Source organism: Anabas testudineus, chromosome 9, assembly GCF_900324465.2.
Source record: "Anabas testudineus chromosome 9, fAnaTes1.2, whole genome shotgun sequence".
Taxonomy (NCBI): Eukaryota; Metazoa; Chordata; class Actinopteri; order Anabantiformes; family Anabantidae; genus Anabas; species Anabas testudineus.
In genome coordinates, this window is record NC_046618.1 from 23,202,189 (window position 1) to 23,226,706 (window position 24,518).

Here is a 24,518-nt window from a genome sequence, read left to right on the forward strand (position 1 = left end):
TTAGAATACTGATGTAGAAATTTACTTTCTGTGTTATTTTCACTTAATTTCACAAACTCTCTCCCTTAAAGAGCTTTTTATATTAAGAATTTAAGATTAAATGTGGATATCCCAAATACAGCTTATATAACACCTGTGGCTGAAAAACCTACTAATACTAATAATAATCGCACAGAACAAATTGTAAAATATTAAATATTTAGTTTTAAAATCAACACATTAAATAAACTATTATAGATTTGTAAGAGATTTATCTGTCATGTAAATCTGTTAAGTAGTTAGAACTCACTCTGTGGTGAATTAGCTTTAATCTCTCCAGACGCAGCAGTTTCTTAAAAAGGATTATGGATTTATTAGAAAGAAAACAATACACAGTTCATACAGTTCATTGTAGCTACAAGTAAATACAAAATAATCAGACATGTATGTACAAGAAACTTTTGCCAAGTTTGTGTATAAATATGTTTTCAAAGCAGAGTTCACTGATTAACACTTGAAATGTGTCATGAAATGATTCAAATAACAACAGTAAAGTCTGAATGATGAAAACTGACTCGTCAGTGTCCTGCACTGAAAAAATAACACGATGTACGCGACAGTCTGGACTGAGTCTGCGCTCAGCCAGGGACACGGCAGAGGAAATGTCAGATTACCTGGAACAGAGGTTCTCAACCTAGGTGTACTGTTTTTTTCAAGTCCATGAGACCCTGTCGTTATCCAGCAGTGAGGGAAGAAGTATTCAGATTATTTACTTAAAAGAAGCAAAATATATAATTACAAATAAAGGCCCTGCATTCGATTTATGGACATAAGTATTATCAGCAGAATGTGCTTTAAGCATCAAAGTAAAAGTACTCAGTCTGCAGTAAAATGTCTCTGGTGACTGATACATGCTCATATATTAAATTCATACTGATGCATCAGTGTGTGAGCTGCATTTTATGGTTAAAACAGCTCGAAGTGGAGGTGATTTTAATAACATACCTCCTCAACATCTGAATTCAAAAAGTAAACAGCTCGTTTACAATGTCATGCTGAACTGAACTCAAACCAGAAAGAATGAATGATGCACACATTTCTCCCATAATGCAATGCACAAAGGAAATGTAGGTGTTGCTCAAAGCTCTAAAACAGTTATGAATGGCAGTTAAAGAAATATGCACATTTCCTGTAGTTTAAAATGTTAAGTTATGTTAATAAACTGGGATCATGTAGTAGTATGTTTTTATTTAGAGTCACCAATTAACCTAACGTGAATGTCTTCGGAGGTGGGAGGAAGCTGGAGAGAACCCACGCAGACACAGGGAGAACATACAGATATTTTCTGTTTCTAGTTTCATAACGGTAAAGATTTAATTACCTTAGTTTGTCGTGCATGATGTTAACTGAAACTTAACTGTCATAGACACAAGCACTCAAACATTTGCAGATAAACTGTAGATGAAAAAAATAAAAATATAAACTAGTAGAAAATGTTCCAGGTATCTTAAAGTGATACTTTAAATGTAATAAGTGAGTGAAACACTAGCTTCATCTAGTAATTCCATAAAACAGCCTCAAAAGCAAAAATTTGAGTCAAAGAAAAAGTTTGTTTTTGGGAGCGACTGACCCAAGTTGAGAACCACTGATCCTCACAGCAGCTGCTGTCCCTGAATGTGTTAACCTGAACAGAGCACCATGTCATACAAAAGCAATATGACTTCATCGACAGTGAGAGAGACTCACAAAACTTGAGGACGTTTCTCACTCCTCCTGCAGGGTGATGGTGTTAAACTCTAGGTGGCACCCTGGAGCTTTTCATGCAGACTTCACACCCTCAGTGTTAGAAGAGTGACATCAAAACCTGACCCGTGTTCCCACTTTGTCTGTTCTGAATGATTCTGAATGATGATGATGAGAATGATTCTCTGTACTTTGTAGGTCAAATCTATAGCAACATGAGTAAAGATGAAACTTACATCATCACAGAAAGAACAGTCCTGAAACCTTGAACATGTGCCCAGATGTAAAACATTTACATTTCAGATCGTTGCTGTATCTTTTCCTAACAATCAGTTGCAAAAAAATTGTGTTTAGTTCAATTACATTCACCAGTTTTTATGTGCATTTTCAATTTGAGCATAAAAAACAGAGTGGGGGCGCTAGAAATCTAACAAAAGGCTTATTAAGATATTACAAAGAATGTTTTATGCTTTAATAAGGTGAAATATAATGTAATTAAACAGAAAAGTGCAGAAGAGACTACACCACGAGTTTATATGTTGTGGTTTATGATCAGTGTGAGGCACATTTGCAAGAGAATCACCTGCGTGTGCAGCTATAACCTCGTTGTTTGATGTCTTACAGTAATAAAACTAAAGTTAGCGCCACCTACAGCAGCTAATGTCTAACTCTGCCTTCTGCAGATTGATGCCCACTCTTCAACATTTGAGGATCAGCACGTCCATCCATGATGACAAAACAAACACACAAAGGAAATCATCCACTACACAGAGACGACAGTCTGTACTGGTTCTGTCTGTGAACCAGGCTCGTAGAACGGAGGTGAGAACGGTGTAGTTCACATGTATCATTAACACAGGGCTCCGACCTCAGCCTCACGGTGGCAAAGTGCAAAATAAATATGAGTGTAGCTGCACAGGAGGTGCCAAGTCTGGGAGAACATAACTTGGTTTTCCTGAGGAAAAGGTGTAATTGATCTGAGTATCAATAAATGGAGTAAAGCATAAAGAGATTTAAAGGAGCTGGTCTCACGAGTCCTTGAATCCACATTAGGAATGTTTTTGTTCCAAAAGCTCCTCTTCATTCAAAAAAAAAAAAAAAGAAAAATAAAGAAAACTGCTAATATGACTCTCCCCCTTTAAACACTCACATGTTTCTACAGCTGAAAAAATCCATGCCAATGTAGCGCGGGTAGCCCTCCAACGAGTTCATGTTAACAGGGTCGAACTTCCAGTACTGACGCCCTCGAATGAAGTGAGCATAGCCTGGAAGATAGACAACACATGAGTACATGTATATAATATGATGATATCAGTCTGTCTTGCAAAGGCTTGTTGTTGTTGCGTTAACTTGTGCAAATTACATATTTTGTTTATTTTTAAAGGTAGAAGAATAAATATGAGGAACTGGAGCTTTAACATGGTCAATTCAATGTTTTGGAACTTACCATAGATGTCCCTGAATGCAGCATCCACGTCGTCGGGGATGCCGCTCCAGTCCCGCATGCTGCGCGGGTACACTGACTCGACTCGGTTCTCGGTGGGGCTGAACCTCCAGTAGCTGCCTGACTTGAAGAAGTAGGTGTTGTAGTTGGGGTCGTGGCCCCAGCGCAGCGCCGCCTGGATCCTGGACACAGACAGACCCAAACTCCTGATGGACTCGGGCCCCCTGATCTTCATCTCAGCATCAAACACCCAGTAGTTCTCACCTGTCCGATGGTCAACAATAACACACATGGTTACCATTCATTTTCCTTCCCACCTCTTTTTCTCTGGTGTTATTTACAGTGATCTGCAGTGAAAACACCAACCAGACGTCAGAGGTTGGACCTGAGCTCTACATCATCTGTGTTCCTTGTTGAAGTGCTTTTGAGCAAACCTGCTTTGTCTCTAAGGTAAGAGGAACTGCTGTTTGTTAAATTTGCTTCAACCTGCCCGACCACGACCACATAATTAAGTTTAGCTGCTGCAGAAAAAGCTCTGACTCACAAAAAATACAGTAAATTCACTTTTTTTTGCAGTACTGAGGAGGACAAGTCCAGCCAAGTTCTATATTAATTAACATTTTTACACTTACTTAAACTTGCCTAAAAGGATATGATACACTGTGCACATCTGCACAATTATCTTCCCTCCGATCCTCCGTTCACATGAAACCATAAACCACAAAACAGCAGCTAAATCGTCTTCCCTGCCTACCTTGAAAGAACCAAATATTCCCCGACTTGTCTTCAAAGGCGGCGTCGATGTTGTCGGGAATCCCCTTCCAGTGACGGGATGCCAGCGCCGGGTAACCACTCTCCAGATGCCCGTCCCTGATCCGCCAAACGTAGCCCGACTTAAAGAAGAACAGCTCCCCCCGGATCATAGACACAGTGTCAAAGTCTGTGTGGCAGGCGTCAGGCTGGAAAGGAGACAGATCACTTGTCTGTTTCAACGTGCAGTGATAAATGTAAAGCATCGTATGAGAGGGGTGAAGCTATTCTTATACTGTATATGGTCTCAATTCTGATCCCAGATTAAAGCAGCTGCTTTTATGGCCCAAAACCATGATGAAGAGTGTAAATAATTTTAAGGGGATTTTTTCCCAGAAACTTTTATATGACTAAAAGATGATTTCTGTCTTTGACCCTCATTTATCATCCATGGTTCAAAAATACACTGTATGATGTGGTGCTGTTTCAAAGGCAAGAGCCCTGAAAAATACTTTACTGTACCAAGTATAAATAGTGGTTAATGTAAGCCACAGAAATCCAAGAAAACTGAACTGATCCCACAAAGAGGTTTTGTCTAAATCTCCATTGTTGTCCGAAGACTATTTAAAACACATGAGTGTCACAGCTGCGCTGATGTTTCTTTTTATCGAGGAAATTGTCTTCGACAAATGAGACAAACACAACAAATGAAATGTCTCCAGAAAAATGCTGCTGCAAAATCACCGCTGGCAAAAAAAATATGCTACTGTCATCATGAATAAAATCTTTAGGATTAAATCCCAAATGTGACATTGTTAATTCTCACAACCTGTCATTTAGAAATAGTTTACACTACTTCAGAGTCGTGTAAATTGCATGTCACAAAACACGAGTTTGCACTGCATTATACATTTAGCTGTAGCTCGCTAACACATTCAGACCAGTCATTGATTTTACAGAGCTCCCACTCCTGCAACACAACAGAAAATCCATCATTATCCTGTAAAATAGTTCAACCTGACTCAACCTTTGCTCCAATATTCAATATTCAACCAGGTGCTGGATTTCCTAGTCGTAAATTACTTTGTAACGTGAACGCAACATTTCCACGGTGGTTGCAAAATCCTTTCTGAGCAGAAATAGACTTGTTAATCAACAGATGCTAATTTGTGCTCAGCTGGAGCAGTAAAGTCGCAGAGAGATTAATGAAGCAGGAGGGATCGTTGGCCTGTGGAAGCATGTTGCTCACACATGTGTAAACATCTGTGTACAACCATCAGTAAAGGATGATTGAGGTACTGCTTTATGAGGCCTTCTAAAAATAAACCTGTTTGGTTTGTTGCACTCACATGAGGGACGATCTCGTTGGTCTCTGGGTTGGATGGAGGTGGAGGTGGAGGTGGAGGTGGGGGTGGGGGTGGTGGTTTCGGTGTGGACAGGACTTGCGGATTAGCTCCGTACAAGTACTGGATGCCTTGCTTGTCGTCGTCGCTCAGCCTCAGCGGGTAGGAGAAGGAGTAGTATGCGGACATGATGGCTCCCGGCACGCGAGAGTGCTGCAGGCCCAGTACGTGCCCGAACTCATGGGCTGCAACCTGGAGGAGGTCTGTGCCTGCAGGGGCGAAGACAGACCTCAGACAAGGCAAAACCACACGTGACTCAGAATCTGTTTGAAAGTAACAGCAGCAGACAGAAGTTCTACCCAAACGTCCAGAGCATCCTCAGAAGCTCCAGAACCTGCAGATGGAGCTGCTGTATGTTTGTCATTAACATGAAGATGCTTAAAAACTAATGGACACAGTTGATCTGACAGTTTCCATCGTACTGAGGGAGTGTTGTTTACAATAGTTGACTATTATTATCACTCCTAAGTGCCAAACAAAGTTTCATTGTTCTCTCCTCTCCGGGCGTCACACTCACCCATGTGGTTTCCAAGGGTCCACGCCTCATCGTAGTCAAAGTGAACGTCACCCTGTCGGTGTGTTTTTGGGAAGAAGGCGTGAGCAAGAATCCCACCTGGGCCGTCGAAGGGAAGGTTGTCTCCGTGCCAGTACCTACAGGTCCATAAATCAGACACGCTGATGAGCATAAAAGGCAGCCTGAAGCATTAAAGCATGATCCAGTTTGAACCTCAGCAACACAGCTGATTCAACAACGTAGGTAAAAGCCTGCAGGCAAAGACGAATTCAACATTCAACATACATCAGTAAACACGTGGAACGTTTAGCCATTCGGATGCATCTAATTATTAAGAATTGATTCATAATATTCTATAAAGAGACCGTGTTTACTTCCTTAAAACTCAACAGCATTAATTAATTCTCCTCGCACATCTATTGAATGTTCCTCGAAGACAAACCTTCGTCAGTGTTAGGTGGTTTCTGAGGTTTAGTCATGTAGCAGGGGAAAAACTGCTGTGACTCAAAAAACAATGGAGCTTCAACCAGAACTGGGATTAAAAAGGGGGGGGGACAAGAAACAGCTGCAGGAATAAAACAAACTGAGCCACATAAAAGAAAATGAGGTCATTTCAAAGTTGACACATCTCCCCCATAAAACACTGGAGTTTGTAATCTGCTTGTTCCGTCTTGCTCCACCATCTCGTGGTTCTATGTTTGGAGGCTCTCTAAAGCCCTTTGTGGCAAAATCGGATTCTGTCGACTCAAACTGAACACAGTCGATTTCAGACTCATTGGACTCTGACATGCTCGTGTTTCCTCCTGGTGAAGCCAGATGTTCAGAAAAGAACGTTGATGCTGTTTATGCTGTAACACACTACTACATCAACATAGAATTTAAAAAATCCTGTAAAAAATACAGGAAATTCATTGAATACAGTTAGAGATTCGGGTGTCTCAGCTCGCTTTTCATCTGTATTTGATACATTTGATCCTGTATTTGAAGTTTCTGCTACAAAAAAATGATTAAAGATTAAATCAAGGTTGGAAACTGAATCTTTAGCTCATGTTCCTGAGCTACAGAAGTCTCATAATGTGACTCGATTCGTCTCTCATCAGACTCCACTCAGCTGCTTCTGGAGACACCTAATGCTTCATGCAATATTTATTTTACTCATCAGTGCATCTTAAAAAACTCTCAATGATATTTCTAAAAAAACAGACCTCAAAAGACGTGTGACACATTAAAAAACAGCAGCAATTCAGCAAATAAAATGCTCAGTAGGCAAATTCTTTCATGACAGTCTCCAAAAACCTCAAAATATGTTTGTATGAGCCATCAATAAAACTAATCACATCCCTTCTGACCTTTTTCCATAGATAAAATAACATTAATTCAATATTTATGGCCTATTTCAGCTTTTTACCTTTGCTTATTTCACCTTGGTGTTATTTACACACTCCTTACAGTAAAGTATGTTTCACATATATTTTTCTGCTTCTCTGTGGTCCAACCTTGTGAAGTCGATGCGGATGTCGGCCTTCCCGCTGTGGACCTCGGTGAAGGTGAGCGGGGTGACGTCACTCCAGATTTTCAGCGCGTCCCGAAAGACACGTCGAACCTTTTCCTCACCCATCTGCCAGGGAAAGCGGACGATCCTGTGGGAAACAAGCGCAGGTGTCAAACACAAACATGCACACACAGGATGTACAGTATAGTAGTCGTAGTAGTGGAGGGACCACCGGCCTCGCAGGCCTCCCTCTAATCTGATCTGCTCATCAGCAGGGAGCTGTGCTGCCTCTGACGCCCTCAGGCTCTCTAACAAAACACCACATCACGGTGTTTCCTCCTTTTCATTTGAGATAAAACCACCCAGTGTGAGGAAGGAATAAAGATATCATATATAATGTAGAGTGCTGGGTAGATTTAGCACAAATGGGCGACGTGATCGGTTACTGATCAGCATAAAGGATGGAAACAAGTGGAAACAGGTCTGACATACATAACCTACTATAAACCTGCAAAATGCGAGACTAAGCAGCGCCTGCTGCTTGTTCCCAGTCTTTATTCTAACCTCGAGCTGATGGCACAACAGCATCTTTGCAGAAAAATATTCACGCTGCACTTTGTTGTCATTGTAAAATGTGCAACAAATGGAAAAGTGTGTGTGTGTGTGTGTGTGTGTGTTGTTGCCTGTTGCCTCTTGTAAACACAGGTTCTAGTTGTGGCACCATGCTACAAAACTGTCTGCCTGACATTACACGTCCTAAAACCACAAACTGAGGTTTTTACATTTCTCTTTGTCAACAGATTAAACTATCAAGATAAAACATTTTAATTAGTGAGAGGCTAAACATGTCCTGACTTTCCTCTCCAGCTCTGTACAAACACATTTATTTTGACACTGAAGAAAGAAAAGAACTGTGTGTATTGTGTGAAAACATGTTGTTCAGTGTAAATATTTATAGTTTATTACTTACTATAGTATCCGCTTTACTTAAGTAGAATCTTCCTCGGGCTTAATTGGCTTAAAGGTACAAAATAAAAGTGTGACATGCAACACTTTGCTGCTTTGGACAACAACAAACAAATCTCAGCATCAGTTGTGGTTATTAATTGGTTTGGATTTGGAGAAACCTGCAGTGCATCATTTTGTCAGACCAGAGCACATTAGATGACCTGCAAGAATTTATATTAGCTGTTATCAGCTTGTGTGTTTTTTCATACAAGAACGGTCAAGAGGGACAGGAAGCAGCAGCGTTTTATAAGAAATATGGTTTTAATTTAGGAAAAGCAATAATAAAAATACAACTACTAGTATTGTAGTCACTTTCATTTATATAAAGTCTGTAGGAGGAGCGGTAGACCAGAACTATATCCTGACAAACACTTGGTATTAAAGACTGTTGCATCATAAATTTAAAGCTGAGTTCATTTCGCAGTTTGCACAAAGGGACTTTCCTCAGTGCAAAGTTCACAGGTTTCCTGAGCTTATCAGTTGTTGCACAAACATCCCGCAGGTGATAATGAAATACTTTTCTAAATATGACTCATCAGACCCACGTTGCTGAGCTTTCAACACCAGGGTTTTGTTTAAGGATCCGTTTCCAGCATCACCTGCAGTTTACTGAGATGTATTTTGCTTTAAATGTAAATGCACCCTCGGATCCTTTTTTATCTCATCAGTCTGTGAATTTCTGGAGGAATTCTTGGATCAGCTTTTATAATTTCCTCTGATGAACCCACTTACCCTCAACCTTACTTTTCTACTTCTGCTGCAGTTATGCATTTCCTACTGCTGTTATTCAAAACACATGTTGTGTGGTGCAAAGCTTTTCCGGAGATCAAATTGATCTCACAGCTTTTTTATGATGGATTTTCTACAGAATTATTTTTGAAAATGTTGCTGCGCTTACACTTAGAATTTTTAAAACTGTTAGTGTTACTCTAAAGATGAGAACTATTTTAACGATCACTTATTTTTGAAGTAAAGTAATGAACAATATATCCAACATTCTCATGTTTTCCTTCTGTTCTTCTTCAAACACACTGCGAGCTGCAAAGCTTTTGTTTATACAGAGTCCCATAGTAGCAGGTCTTTAAACCTGTCAGCGTTTTAGCACTGCAGATATCAGACAACTGACAAAGCCATGAACATTTCTAGATCAGGTCACGCTAACAGGAAATGTTTTATAGAAGAGCTAAACCCACTAAATCAAATTACTAGTTTGAATTACTAGCTCAGTAGAGGTGCCATGACTGTGGTCTAGTTTGTATTTAGGCTTCAAAAATAATAAATGTGAAGATTATGTTGCTGAGCAAAATGTGTAAACATCATAAACCTTTATCACAGAGTTGATGATCCAAAACCAAAACATAAGGCTCGACCTTCGTTAAAAACATCATCCCTACAGCATCTATTGATGCACGTGCTAATGTTCAAATTGGTCTCTGTGCATCTTCATGATGGTTTAAACACAAATGAATGTTTAACATTGAGTATAGAGCATTGCAGGGTCATGATTCGAGTTTTAGTTTCCTCACCAAGTGCCTTAAATGTACCTAAAGACAAATAAAGTATAAAAAAAAAAACTAAAAACTGATGTCTTTTACCAAAATCTGCCAAGGTGAGAAGTATCACAATAGTTGGAGCTGATCTAGTTTAAAAATATAAAACTGTAATAAAACAAAATCATATATCATCAACTGCCTTTAGTGATTCAAGTTATTCTATATTTAGCATTACAGAGACAAAAAGCATATTAATCATCATTTACTGCTCTAACAAGTATTTCTGGCAGGTGTATGTAGTATTAAGTCAAACACTACCGTCTGTGTGTTTGTGGTAACGTCACCTAGTGCGCTGGTTTTCACTGATGTGGTTTAATATCATTTAGAGAATAATCGAGCTCTGAGGCACAGAAAGAGATTAGATCTGGTTTGGGATTCACAGTGTGTTAGTAGGACACAAAGCTGATTTTGTTGACAGTAATATAAATACAAATAACATTAATCATGTTTAATTTTAAAGATGAGATAAAAGAAGATAAACATGTAAAGATATAAAAACTGTGATTAGAAAACAAGCCTGATTGAGTGCTTCTTATGTTCGGGCCCCACCCTTCAACGTTTCGCAGCCACCTGAGAGACTCTTAGGTTTTGTTATCAACCATTAGTGCTGTTAAAACAACACGGCTCTCAGCTGACCCAGGGTGACTTCAAGTGTCGTGCCAGAACTTGCTTCACATTAGCGTGGCTCCATTCTGTCAGCTGTCTTATTTTAGTTGTTTAGAAGGATGCAGAAGCAAAGTGGCTCTGTCAGGTCATGCAGAACTAGAGTTTGACTTTGCAGGTTGTCACAATGATCCTGGTTAACCACATCGCTCTGTCAGCTGTCACTGAGAGGGCTTTGTTGAGCTGATCCAGCACAATCTTATTAAGTCTGTGGCCAGTGCCGCTATTAAAAGCGATCCACCTCCTCCTCGTTTTTCTGTCTCTGTCTCAATATACTGTTACCTTAAAGAATGACTACAATGAATGGGACCCCAGGAGACACAGACAGAGAGGCAGCAGACGACTGCCAGACACTCAGCGGTGCCAAGATCTTAGATGAAAGCCAACCAGCACCCTGTTTTCAGAAACATGATTTCAAGACATACTTTAGTGCTATATAGGACCTCCCATTCATCAGTCAGTGTATCTACAATCTACCAGAACCTGTCTGCATTTGTCCGCCATGAACTTTAGGAACATGCTAACTCATAAAAACTCATTCTTCAAACTTGCACCATCTGATTTTTGTTTTTTTGGTTACTGGAGGCGGCAGAAACGACACAGAGCAGCATGGTTGTGAAGGTGTGTTTTGTGTTTATATCCATTATTCACTCTCTATTAGCTCTGTCATTTGTCTCCACCAACTCCTGAGTCTAACATCAGGCTCTTCAGCTCCTAAAAACTCCACCTTTTGACCAACTCAGACTGTGCAGGTTTAAAGAGTTGGAGTCAGGTGTGGTGAGGCCTTAAAGTGGGATATGTGGCTCTGTACCTGTAGGTCAGGTCCGTCTTGTCCATACGTCCTCCATACAGGACGAAGCGTCTCTGGCGGTGCTGCCTGTGCCACAGTTGTTTCGTCTGGGCGGGGTAGTCTGGTACGCCGCAGCGAGGTCGGGTCCACGTGTTGCGGGTGTTGTTCGACAAACTCACCTCCTTCACCAAGTCCTGAGCGTGAGAAGCCTTTCCTCTCTTCTTATCAGAGACCTAGAATGACAGAGGTGTTCATGAACATGCAACTAATTAAAAATGTCATGTGGTCATCCTGTAATTTGAACAGGAGCTGATAATAACTCGGCTACTAATGGGACAATGAACTCACGCAGTTAAATTAAAAGGCATAAGAAAGTAAAAGGAGATGCTGCAACACAAGTACGCTGCAGTCATTTGGACAATAACTGAACTTGAGTGGTTTAACGTGTGCATATTCCTTTGTACCTGCAAAGCAAATCCATCTTAGCTGGTGTGACTGCACTAAAGTTTAAGCATGAACTAGAGCAAAATTAGAAAACAAAGAAAAAGAAAATGAAACAACAAAACATGACAGAAGGAGAAGAAACAGCCAACGAGTGTCTCTGCGGTAGGTGGATATGAATCAGCATCATTTTGAACAGTTTAATGACATAACACACATAATCAGGTCACCAAGCTAAGAGGCCGAGCGTGTCCCAGAGTGTCCCGTTATCATTAATACCCACCCCCCGCCAGATCGACAGGAAATGGCTCTCCTCATTTCCACAGAAACAAATTACAGAGGAGTCTCCTCCTCATCAGACTCAGTCCTCAGCCTCTAAATCAAACCACAGCTCCATAGTTACAGGGTTGTTCTCCTCCTATCACTAAATTACATGCGCCTCCTTTTCCGCTGCTGCTCAGAAAAACCTGTGGGAAAAGACGCTATCGATATATATTGTGTAGAGATGAAACTAATTAGTTTTATCAGCTTCTGTCTTACATAAGACAGAAGATTCTGATCTTTGACCTCAATACTGAAACTGTTGTTTTTAAATGTGATGTTCACGAGTTTTTGTCATGTTGGAGAATCCTACTAAAAGCTCAATTGTAAATTTGCATGCAAATCATTTACAAGGCTTCTAGGTTTAAGTTTTTTAAAGACATTTTGGCTACATGCAGAATAATCTATGAATGTATTTCAGATCTGAAATAAGACTTTATAAGGAAGTTAGGAAGTTTCTTTTTCAGCAGTCAGCTAACAGCATTAGTTATTGTCCAACTAATATATTACGATGTTGTACTTTGTGTTATATCTTACACACACAGCTCTCCTTTAAATATTAGTTACGTAAGTTTGTCTTTGGAAAAAGTAAACAAAGTAAATTTTCCTTCAGAGCTGAAAAAATACTTTCTGCACAACATATTGACCTCTGCATGAACCCACAAACCAACGCTAGCTGTGAGTGGGCTGTGGCGGGATAGAGTACTTTATTTCTAGTTATGGACGAGTTGAAAAAATGCTTGAAAACAAAGCTTATTGGCCTGAAATAATATACCACAATCTTTCTCTAACCATAACCAAGCGCTACAGGTGACTAAACATTTCCTCCTTCTGTTAATAGAAAATAGACAAATCTGTCTTCAAAATCGACATCGACATATTAAAATATAAAACACAAACAAAAATGCACAGAAATGTGACACAGTACGTTTTGCGTGAGTGAAGTCACGGTCGTGTTTTTGTGAGACTGCCTTGTTCAGCTCTGCAGAACTCAAACTGTGTCGTTGTTAGTAGGTTATGGGGAACAAAACCCAGCAGGATTCATGGAATGTGCTTCAGACTGCAGAAACACAGTGACTGATGGATCGCAGAGCAAACAGTACACACATATACACTGCGTTTCACTGTGTTTAAAGGAGATTGGAGCTGCTTATTTCATAGCACAAAGCACTTATTCATGTTAGGGAGCAATGTCTCTGCCCCTGTCCTTTAAATGGGCTGTAAGTGTTGTTGTGAATGAAGCAAACATTTCTATACTCAAAACAACATAAACAACAAGGTCTAACATAGTAAAGCTGACATGCATCAATCTAAAAGCTGATCTGATGGAAAACATAACCAGCAGGGACTTTTATTTGCATTTTTAAACCATTATTTACCGCGGGGAAAGCTAACAGAGCTTAAACAGGCCTGAAGCTGCCACTAAGGGCAGTGGGTTCATGTCCTCAGTATAGTTTATGGGAATGTGCGGATTTACTGATAAGAAGTTCTACAATGAAAGATGAAATGCACACGATGGGGTGATTTTAAGGCTAATTTTCATATTCTTTCACTATATTTAATGTAAATTCTAACCTGTAACTTTGTGACTGTGTGAACAATAAAATACAGTAGGTAGTTTGTCTTCCCAAGCACGTATGGTCTAATTTAGTATTTAGGTGCCATGTGGAGGTTTTATTTCCAGCTAGTGAAGCTATAAAGCTTCAATATGCAGCTCTGCTCCACCCAGGCCTCCTTCTCCCTGCTCTCCTATGCTCTTCTACCTCTGAAAACGGTTTAAACATGTATGTGGTTAAGCAACTAACAGAGTGTAATGTGCTGGCAATTATAATATTCAGTCAGGGTCTAACGGTTCCTAAACTGAGCCCAAAACCTTGATATAAATGTTTACGGCTTCCAAATAATATCCTGGAAACCTGGTATTTCTTTTCCTAACAGGCCCGAAACACAGTAAAGTCATGTGGGCGCTGACGCTTTGAGCAATGCAGGGTTGGTTTTAGTGTTGCACGTGTGCCACTTACTGCTGCTGCATTCAGAGACGGTGCAGCGTGTTGGCTATCTGTCAAGCCCCAATGGTTCCAAATTGTTAGTGATTTAATAAAACTGCACCAAACCGTGACAAATTGAACTTTGAACTGAACCATGAATGTGGACAATCATTACAACCCTGACATTCAGAAGTGTGGATTACATTTAATGTATATTGGCTTCAAAACAGAGGGCTTATCGCTCTCCCTTACATGATATAATACTGCAGCTGCTTTTAGGAGTAAAAACTCTGATATCAACATTTCCTGGCTCCAGTAGTACTTGGTATTAAATCAAAACCATAGTTTGTGGTACCTTCAACCTACAACTCTCACTGTTGGTAGGGGATACATCCGCCCACCTCGACACCTTCCTACAAGTACAAAGAGGCCCATGGGACAAATGAACTGTCAATCACCTGGTCACAAGCCGACTTCCGTCCCTGAAAACTGAGTCTCCCTGCTGCCTGATCTCAATCAGAGAGGTGAGATGAGATGAGGGGAGGCGAGTGTTGGCTTTCAGGGTCATAAAACTTGTCATTTTTAAAACAGGGATAGAGAAAAAAAAAAGTGGCTGAAGGACTAAACCCTCGCTCTGCCTGAGTCAGACTGATTGATTGACATACTTGACTCCACAGCTGAGTAAAAACCTAAAAGTGCAAGTTCAAGGTTAAAATAAATATCTTGTATGTTTTTTTCTTCTATTACGTCTATAAATCCCAATATTACTAATATTATTTGACTTCGACTGTTTCATCTGTTTAAAATATCTAATAAATACATAGTTTGATATTTTTTTAAATGCTCAGTAATTTCCTAAAGCTCACAGTTTCAACAGGAGGATATAGTGCTTATGTCAGGGACTATTTTCTGTGGTGGATTAATCTACATTTGATGTTTCAGTGAGCTATAAATTCTATTGTCTTAACCTACAAACAGCCTCATGCATGAACCTTGAAACTACAGCTAAAGGGTTTGTTTTAACTCGAGGCAGATGATACCATATTTGTTATTCAGCCACTGATGCAGACGTTTTATGGGTCTGCTCATGTGTTCACATGTAATTTCAGACCAAACAATGGAAATCCTGTCCAAAGACGGGGTGACGATGTTTGAGAAAGGAAAAAAAAAATCACCTCGAGGGAACTTAGTCTGTCACTTTCTGCTGAGGGTGCAAAAAGTCCGCGAAGAGACATGAAACTCCCCAACAGCCTGAGGGCTTTGTGGGTTATTATGATTCTTCATGCTGAGAATATGCAAAGGTTGTGTTGGTGGGGGCGCGGGAGGGAGATGTGTCCATTACAAGTATGGACACATCTAGCTTCTGGTTACCGTGATGACAAGATGTGTGAACAGCAGCGCAGGGGATCTGCCAGTGGTATTCGGAGAGCACAGGGAAACATGTCTGTACATGGAGCATTAGAAGAGCGTCTCGAGTCTGACAACAACACCCCCCTCCACCCCGCACTGGGTCACTGTGCAGGGAGCCTGAAGACACTCAGGACAAATTAACCGAAGGTTTGAACAAGGAAAACTTTGACCATGTCCAACTTCAAGTCCACTGACCTCTAGCGACCGTAATGACAGTGCAGATACGAGCAAAGGAGAACGTTCAGTTATGGGACGATGAAGTTGGGATGGATGGGTCAGAGGACACAGTTTCCCACTGAGGACTGAAGTTGACAGTTTCACATTAACATGATGATGAAGGGTCTGTAACGCTAAGGAAGAATTTGTTTTTGTTGCATCAACATAATCATAACTGCATTTTTGCGATTGTTTCCATGCTGATGAAGGTCAGCTTCGTGACCTGCCTTTAGGGCGCTTTATTAAGGGGCACATATAAGTGCAGAGACCAACAGCCTGAAGCATATGGTTGTTTAGGTTAGAGGACTTGTTGACCTCACGACATCTGCACTTGAGCAGAGAGACCTTTTAATTAAAAGCTTTAGAAACAAAGTTGAAACAATTAGTGGATTAACCCAAGTACTGGACCTAAAAACTGCAGGAGCTCACAGTTATATACAGTATATGCTATAATGTGACATGTTCTGCTTTCCCTAGCTACATTTTAGTGGAAATAATTATTTGTTTGCATCTTGTCCTCAATTCTTTGCTTTCTTTTACTGAAGCGACGCTTGCCCTGCTAACCAATCAGAGAATTTCAACGATATCTGTTTCATTAGTACGTTCTTCAGCTTCGACTAATACTAAAACACACAGAGACTGTTTTTCACACTACGATAGGCATCAGTAAACCAGAACGCTTTGTGCCACACGTGTTTTTAATCATCAAAATAGTTCCAGATTTTGTTTCTGTTGGTTGACAAATGGATTAATCAACTAATCTCTTGTTCATGGGCTTTGCTGATTATAAAAATATAGAATAACACCAGCCTTATTGTTTTTACTTATTAGCAGCAGCACAGAAACATGAAATATGGAAAAATAGAGAGGGAAAGAACATGCTAAACATGCATCAGTGCTAAAGCTGACAGAAAGCTCATGCTACTCCTTCCACATATCATTGTTTATAGACACAGTGTTACGTACCTAATGTAAAGGCCCAGTTTCACCCTTGATATCAGAACTATTAAAGCCCTATTAAAAGTCTTGAAGAATCACATATGAGCATTGTAAAACTTATGTGAATGTACCTACATTTTGAAAAATGTTTAAGATGTTTTAAATAATACTTAGGTGTTGGATGTGGTCTAAAAAAGCATGTTCAACAATTATTCTGTAGGGTGATCCATCATAAAAATGCCAATTTGTAAGCTAGCACGAGCATCAATAGACCAGAAAAGCTTTGCACCACACAACATGTGTTTTCAGTAACAGCAGAATGAAATCTATAACTGCTGTCGAAGTAGAAATGAAGGTTGAGGGTTAGTGGGTTCATCAGAAAGGAAATTATAAAAGCTGGTCCAAAAATTCCTCCAGAAATGTACTGAACATTACAAACTGATGATTAATACATCCAAGTAGGTGATACTTGAAATGGTTCTAACAAGAACATGTTTTGCAGCAGAAAAGTAAAGTGAGAACCTTTGGTCGGACTAAACCCAACAATAGTGAATCCAGATGATAGGAAGTCATAAGTAAGTGTTTACTTGAGGAGACAGATAAGGTTTCAACTTGGAGGGTGTGCTCTCGCTGAAAAAACAGAGACAAAAGATTGCTTACAGTGAGAGAGGATTTCTTATGTCAGAGAGGAGTTGGAGACTGTATGATTTTTCATCCACAGATATCTTGTTATCTTCCTTCTTATCCCTCTAATCCAATATATCATCACAAAATCAGAACCCCCCGGCAGTGCAAGGTGATATAAACCATCTGGGCTTAAATTTCTTATTTTTCCTGGAACAAAAATCTCTTCCGTTGAGTTCTCAGACTTGCAGATCTTCTGTCTTTCTGGCTCCGAGATGACTTACTCAAGATTTCATGGATAATTGTGATTATTAACAAGAACACGTCTCAAGGGTTGAACAGTAACCAGGCAAATCGTGCTTTTATCTGATCATTATTCAACTCAGCAGAGAGAGGACTGAGATAGTAGCTTATTTTCTCACAACCAACAAAAGTAATTAGAAGAAAATAATCTGTGGTGTTAATCACAGAGGAAACAGGTTTCTCAGTAAATTGCTGCATTCAGCTTTCCCCCGATCCTAACTAGTCTCCAAGTTCCTGCCGCTGAAATACATCCCCACATCATGATGCTGCCACCACCATGCTTCACTGTAGGGATGGTATTGGCCAGGTGCTGAGCGATGGCTGGTTTCATCCAGATGACGCTTTGCATTCAGACCAAAGAGTTCAATCTTTGTTTCATCAGATCACAGAATCTTGTTTCTCATGGTCTGAGAGTCCTTCAGGTGCATATCGGCAAACTTTTACTGAGGAGTGGTTTCTGTCTGTCCACTCTACCATACAGGCCTGATTAGTTGAGCAGAGATGGTTGTTCTTCTGGAATGTTCTCCTCTCTTCAGAGAGAAACTCTGAAGCTCTTTCAGAGTGACCATTGGGTTCTTGGTCATCTCCTTGAATAAGGCCCTTCTCTCTCTCATCTCACAGTTTGGCCCGATGACCCGGTCTAGAGGTAAAGTGTCCTGGTGGTTCCAGTGTCTTTCATTTACAGATGCTAGAGGCAACTGTGTTGCTGTATCCTCTGTTTATGATAAAAATACACATTTACTGAGTTTTAGTATGAGAACTGACCCTCGAACAGGAACGATGGGATCAAAACTATCAATAACTATCTGCACATGACTAACAGACGTTGTGGTTGCAGCTGATAAGTGCAGTGAACTCAGGCACCACCGCCATGCTGCCAAACCACCAAGTCCTGACCTGAACTGTAAAAACACAGGTTTGATGCTGCACCTCCCTCCACCTCTCACTTTGTTGGTGGAGGATTCAGATTGAGGCTGAAGGCCGCTCCTCCTAACGAACAAAAGCATCTGATTTGCTTCATGAAGTGTGGGTGTATGTGCCTTCTATCTGCAGCCCCCCTACTGTTGTGTCTAATCGGGCACTCGCAGCCCGGTGCAGCTGTGACCTAGATCTGCTTCGATGGGAACCCGTGTTTGGCTCTGATGTCACCTTAGCTCTCACGGTTCCCCGACCAATCGTTTTAGCCAAAGACATCAACATGACGGAACAAAACAGAAACGTAAACCAAGGTTTTATTGACATAAAAAAAGCTTCACTTTCGAAGAGAAACCAGGCACTTTGAATCCTGCTGGTCTGAATGCCACAGACACTGAGGCCTGTCCAGACCTGTGTAATCACACTCCTTTGTCAACAACAAGGAGCAAATTGAGAAAACTGCAGATTAGACTTCCCAGAGAGAAGACATAGCAGACATAACAAAGTTGTCATCACAGGTGCAACATGGTTCTGATAACATGCTGGATATAGGAGTCATTTATCTTGTGTATAAAGACGATACAATAACCTGTCTTCAGATCACTGTGAACTGAAATATTACAAATATGCAAAAGTGCAGTTTGGAATCTCAAAGCGCTGACAGATGGCGAAGTAACATTATCCTGTAGCTCGTATGATAAAAACAAAGATTAGAGGAAAGTCTGAGTGGCAGCTTGAGACGTGAGAAATGTTTTTCTGCTTTCCTGTTTCTGTTAATCACCTCGTGACTTGTCTAATTTGTCTTGTGACCTCTTGTCGGGGTCCTGACCCCCAGGTTAAGGAACACAGAGTCATAAATTCTTGTTGTGACTATGCAGCGAGACACAACAGGCTATATGTAACGTAGAGGGGTAATCGTGAAGCAGGTGCCATGTAAACGTCTTTTCTTTCTAAATATTTTGCGTCCAGTAGAGTACAGTACGTCCACTAGCTGTCAACAGTGCCTGACAACCCTCATATCATCACAGCATGTCTGACTGTTTTCTGTTTTGTCATGTTTTCTGACACAGTGGGATCTGGTCAAAGTGTGTTAAGCTTAGTTTAAAGTATAGATTCAGATCTTTTCACTGAGTTATTGGGCTGATAACGCCGTGTGTAACCGGAACCTTCAAATGTGCTTTTTGAAAATACGCTGAGATTTTCAAACAAAATGTGGAAACAAAATGTGGAGCTGTTATCAAATCATCATCCAATTTGAATGTCTTGTACATGGACTGATGTATTGTAATGCACTTACAGAAGCAAATGGTATTTGTGATGATCAGGCCACATTTCTTGACACGGTGCCATTACTTCAGATCAAATTGAGACTAGTGCTGAAACCTCTCAATAGTAAATAAGAGGAGCACTCACAGGTGGCAAAACAAACCGCTGAATCATTATCCTGAGCATTTATTACTATGTTAGTGGAGCAGATAAAAGACATTTTGACCCTGTTTGTTTTCACTTTCGATACTTTAATCCTCTGTCCATAGGGGAGGAGCCCAGCCCCCCCCACACACAGGATGAAGAGAGGTGAGTTAATGCCACTTTAAATCTGTGGTTCCTGTCTAAAACAGAATCAGTCAGAGAGCTGTACAACAATCTCATTAGTTTGGGACTCCCGGTTCTCTCATTCACTACTTCCTTTGTAATATAAAATCAGTAGTCGATTCAATAATGAGCAGTAAATTAAGATTTTGTACTAACTGTCGTCAAAGTGCATCATCACTAACAGTTTGAACAGTATGAATAAGGATGATTTTCACACACAGCCAGGGTTAGAGCACAACGATGAAGGCAGAGCTGAAACTAGTTTGAATAAATTCAAATGTTGTGATTTGGCTTTTTTTGTGTTCTTGTGAAACTGAAAAATACAATTTGACTAAACGGATAAATGTCACCTTAGTGGTAAATCATAACAGGTTAATTACTGCCCACAGAGGCTGGAGGGTGGAAAGCGCCCACTGGATCTTAGCAGTGGTGTCATTCCCCTAATGGTCACAAGGGGTAATTCGTGACATCGTTCCACACTGAAAGGGGTCATATTAGGCATTTTTTGGTTTGATGTTACATATACACTTTTATGAGGTTAGCCACGGCAGATAACCTGCAAGACATCTCAACATCCCATGAACACTCCAACTACTCAGTTCAACCATCCATGAACACCCAGCACTAGCTGATCTGGAGACAAACTAACACCCAAACTAACCGCAGCTGCTCTGTTCGTGGTCATCTATGGCAGCGTTAGCACTAGGCAGTAGTTGCTGTAGGTACTGTCTACACCTAGAACAGTCCGTGTCCATATAACATGTATTTGCACCTTTTTAACCTGAAAATCATATTATCATTATAGTATTAAAGCAGCCCAGATTTAACTGATTTATACATTTCTGGAAATGTTGTCAAACTGTATTTTATTTATGGATGATGACTAACTGCCTGGTTTGACAAATCCTATCAACTTCCCCACATCCGGTAAACGGTAGAAAACTGTCGCTTCCCTATTCCTTTCAATGGCGACCATCTCCAAACAGGACTGTTGTCTGATGATCCAGGAAGATACCAACATTAATTTACTGTAAACACTAGTGTCCTCAAACAATCTGCGAAGCTTTCTGCTAATCAAAACACTTGCATTCTTTGCTGTAATGGCAGAGTTTATTCTCACTGACCACTACATTCTTCCCTGTAATTGTTTATCTGAGCAGATTGTTCTGATAATTTACTTATCCTGTTGTTTTGATAAATTACTTATTTCTCATGGTACCTGTAAACAGGACATTCCTGTGAAAAAGCATGCATGCTAAACCAGCCTTCTCTGTGTAAATAAAGTTTAAATGTTTTGCACCAGGAAGTAGAACACATGATACCGTAGAAAATAGAACAGTAGTAAATATAACCAAACACAAAATTACACCACGAGAACCACTTCACATGAGATAATAGAATTAAACAGTACATAATAATGATGTGCAATATGTGGACATGTGTCCAAAAAGCTGTAAAGCAATAAATTAATAAAAATCACACTGACAATAAATGAGTAAAGCCACCAAAACGCACGACTTGGATAGTAGAAATGTAAAGTGGCTTCTCTTTTATGGTGTTGTTGACAAAATGCCTTTCAGACCTGTTATTACTACTTCCTGCCTTACAGACAGGAGAACTCAGCAACCTTTACGTCTGTTTTTCCCCTTTTCTCCTCCCCAGAGATCTGACCTGGCTGCACAGAAGCAAAACAAAAACACTCTGCTGTCATCCTGCATGCATGGAGATCAGAAGCATGGAGAGCAGGAGCATGGAGAGCAGGAGCATGGAGAGCAGGAGCATGGAGAGCAGGAGCATGAGGAGCAGGAGCATGAGGAGCAGAAGCATGAGGAGCAGAAGCATGAGGAGCAGAAGCATGGAGAGCAGGAGCATGAGGAGCAGAAGCATGAGGAGCAGGAGCATGGAGAGCAGGAGCATGAGGAGCAGGAGCATGAGGAGCAGAAGCATGAGGAGCAGAAGCATGGAGAGCAGGAGCATGAGGAGCAGAAGCATGAGGAGCAGGAGCATGGAGAGCAGGAGCATGAGGAGAAGAAGCATGGAGAGCAGGAGCATGGAGAGCAGGAGCATGAGGAGCAGGAGCATGAGGAGCAGGAGCAGAGAGCCTGGCTGCAGAGTCAGGACTGCTGCTGAACACACAAAAAATAAATAGTGATGATAGTCATTTCTTCAAAGTAAGAGCAGCTCCCGGGCTAATTACAGTGACACATCCGCTGCTGTGCGCCTGTAAAATAGCCATTTTCTTAATTACAACATTAGTGACATTGGTTCCGATGAATCCGAGGGAAGTGCGTGCATGTGCAGAGACAGTGGACACCTGCAACTGCAAACGATCGAACTCTCCATGCAATCAAGTGCAAGTAGATTATTTTGGAGCAAAGTTGCTCACACTGCTCAAAACTAAATCTGCACACGATCAGAAGTGCAAACAGTTGTGCATGAATGTTTGTTTAGGGGGGGGGGGCACTTGTAGCAGGAGGAAGAATAAAGTAAGTCAACACTGCAGAATATTTCGAAATGCAAACGAATTGATCAGTTTCTAAACGAGCAACAGAGTCGAAGTCAAATCAAAAAGAGTCGTTCAGCAGTAAATCATCTCAGTTTTCACCTTTCTCCAACAAGTGAAAGGGGTAAAAACTCACCGGTGCCACTTTGTACCTGCTGGATCCCCGCACTGGAAAACAAAGCGTGCTCGGGAAACACTGCAGCGCAAAGACGCAGCAGCACATGACCAGAGAAGTCCGCATCCTCGGGAGCCGCTCGATTCGTGCGCTGATGTGTGCGGTGCGCGGTGCCGGGAGTCACGGCTGCAGGATCCGGAGCGACTTCCCTTTAAATAGACTCTGATTTCTTTGTTCGCCTCCGTTTTTTTTCCTCCACATACACTTTTTTTACAGCCCGGGGCTGATAATACCACCCGACACCATGTGACTCTCAACTCTTTCTCTGCCATTGGCCAATGAACCTATAACAGATGATGACTTTGCGCTCTCCTCCCACCAAAGACTTAGAAACCAGTGATTCACTTCTAGATTGAAATATCTGGTAAATAAACACAGTTGCTTGAAGACCTACTGGCACACTCCAAATGTTTTAGTATCACAACAACACACACTTCAAATCCTTTTATGAGGAGAAATGTGGCCAATACAGTACAGATGGATCAATTAGAGGAAAGTGATGAAGTCATGACAGTAGGAACAGTGAAGGAGTCAGACCAAGTTCAAATCCCCCTCAGAAAGGTTCTTTTACATCTCTGAGTGATCATTTTTGTCTTTGTCTTCAAAACCAGATCATTTCCTACAGAGTCCAGGCGTTGATCCATCCATATTTGTACCTTTTTGTTTCTATACAGAGTAAACAAACAAGATATAACCTGATAATTAAATCAGTTTTTAAGCCTGACCGGAGTCATTGTACCTGTTTCTCATCTGTTAATCTAAAGTAACCACCTCCTTATTCCAGCTGTGGAGCTTAATGCACTGATGGAATTAATCAGTCTTTCCAAATTAACCAAAATAGAGTAAATATTTTACCAAATGGCAAATTATTCCATTAAATGTGGATAAAAGAGGGATAATTATGATGCCAGGTGAAATCAAAGGGGTCACAACACAATGAAGAAGGAGAAACTCAAACACACGTGTGGGATAAGAGTCTGTTGATTGATTTATTTTTGCAGCTGTGAGATGAAATGCACTAATCCACAGTCTGATCCGCGGGACGCTTCTGACCCACCTTCGTCCCCTCACGCAGGAAAAACTCTGAGTCAGTTTGAGATCACTTCTGTAATTACAAACGCTAATAGCAGAAAAGAATTTAGCAGTGCTTTCCTGTGTAATGGCTGTCAGGTTGCTCAACGCCATTTGGACATGAAAAAGGCCTCTAATAAAATCGGATTGCTTTTCAAGGAATTGCAAGCTCTGCACCACATCGAGTCTGTTATCTTGTAAAGGAAATGAAAGAGAAAAGGGGGAAAAAGCTTTATAAGAAAGTGACACTACTAATTTCTGGATAGGAGACTGTAATTAATGTTAGTGCATGCAGATGTAGAGGCCAGTTAGAGTCAGGGCTGACATTGGATTGGTCAGATAACAGTAGATTTTGTCATCCACCCTCTTATTTAAGCTGTAATAGTTACAGAATAACATGTAACAACTGGAGTAATAAGGGGTTGTGTTTCTGTGTTCGACTCATGTTTATTTAGTTAGTTCGGGCTTTTCTTTGTGACCTTTCCACCCACCAAAAACACAACAAAGGGCAAAGTGCCTGCAAAAATGGCAGAGTGGCACCAGTTCTCTTCTGGGCTAGAACCGAGTTCTAGATTATAGTGACCAACAAGAACAACTACAGTATTAATGTAGAGCAAGCAGCGCAAAAGCATGGGAGGCTCTCAAAGTCAGGAGCAACACTTGCACACAGACAATGTTGT

At 40.8% G+C, this 24,518-nt stretch overlaps 1 protein-coding gene across 1 annotated transcript; it reads right to left on the reverse strand.

Annotated features, from left to right (window-relative positions):
- Window positions 1-328: 328 nt before the first annotated feature.
- mmp11a (matrix metallopeptidase 11a) lies at window positions 329-23,271 on the reverse strand. Its single transcript, XM_026344066.1, has 8 exons — window positions 22,729-23,271; window positions 11,361-11,572; window positions 7,330-7,473; window positions 5,837-5,970; window positions 5,266-5,528; window positions 3,921-4,125; window positions 3,170-3,430; window positions 329-2,987 (listed from the first exon to the last, which is right to left on the reverse strand). Exons 1-8 carry the CDS (start codon window positions 22,831-22,833, stop codon window positions 2,869-2,871), a joined length of 1,443 nt encoding a protein of 480 aa, XP_026199851.1. The 5' UTR covers window positions 22,834-23,271; the 3' UTR covers window positions 329-2,868.
- Between the last annotated feature and the right edge of the window lie 1,247 nt (window positions 23,272-24,518).

What these genes read in the sequence shown, in the direction of transcription:
- mmp11a (XM_026344066.1), bottom strand. Translation starts at nt 22,833, where the DNA reads ATGCGGACTTCTCTGGTCATGTGCTGCTGCGTCTTTGCGCTGCAGTGT. An exon ending in GCAGGTACAAAGTGGCACCG is followed by an intron (nt 11,573 to 22,728) that starts GTGAGTTTTTAC and finishes CTGTCATTCTAG; the next exon opens with GTCTCTGATAAGAAGAGAGG. An exon ending in TGCATTCAGGGACATCTATG is followed by an intron (nt 2,988 to 3,169) that starts GTAAGTTCCAAA and finishes TCTATCTTCCAG; the next exon opens with GCTATGCTCACTTCATTCGA.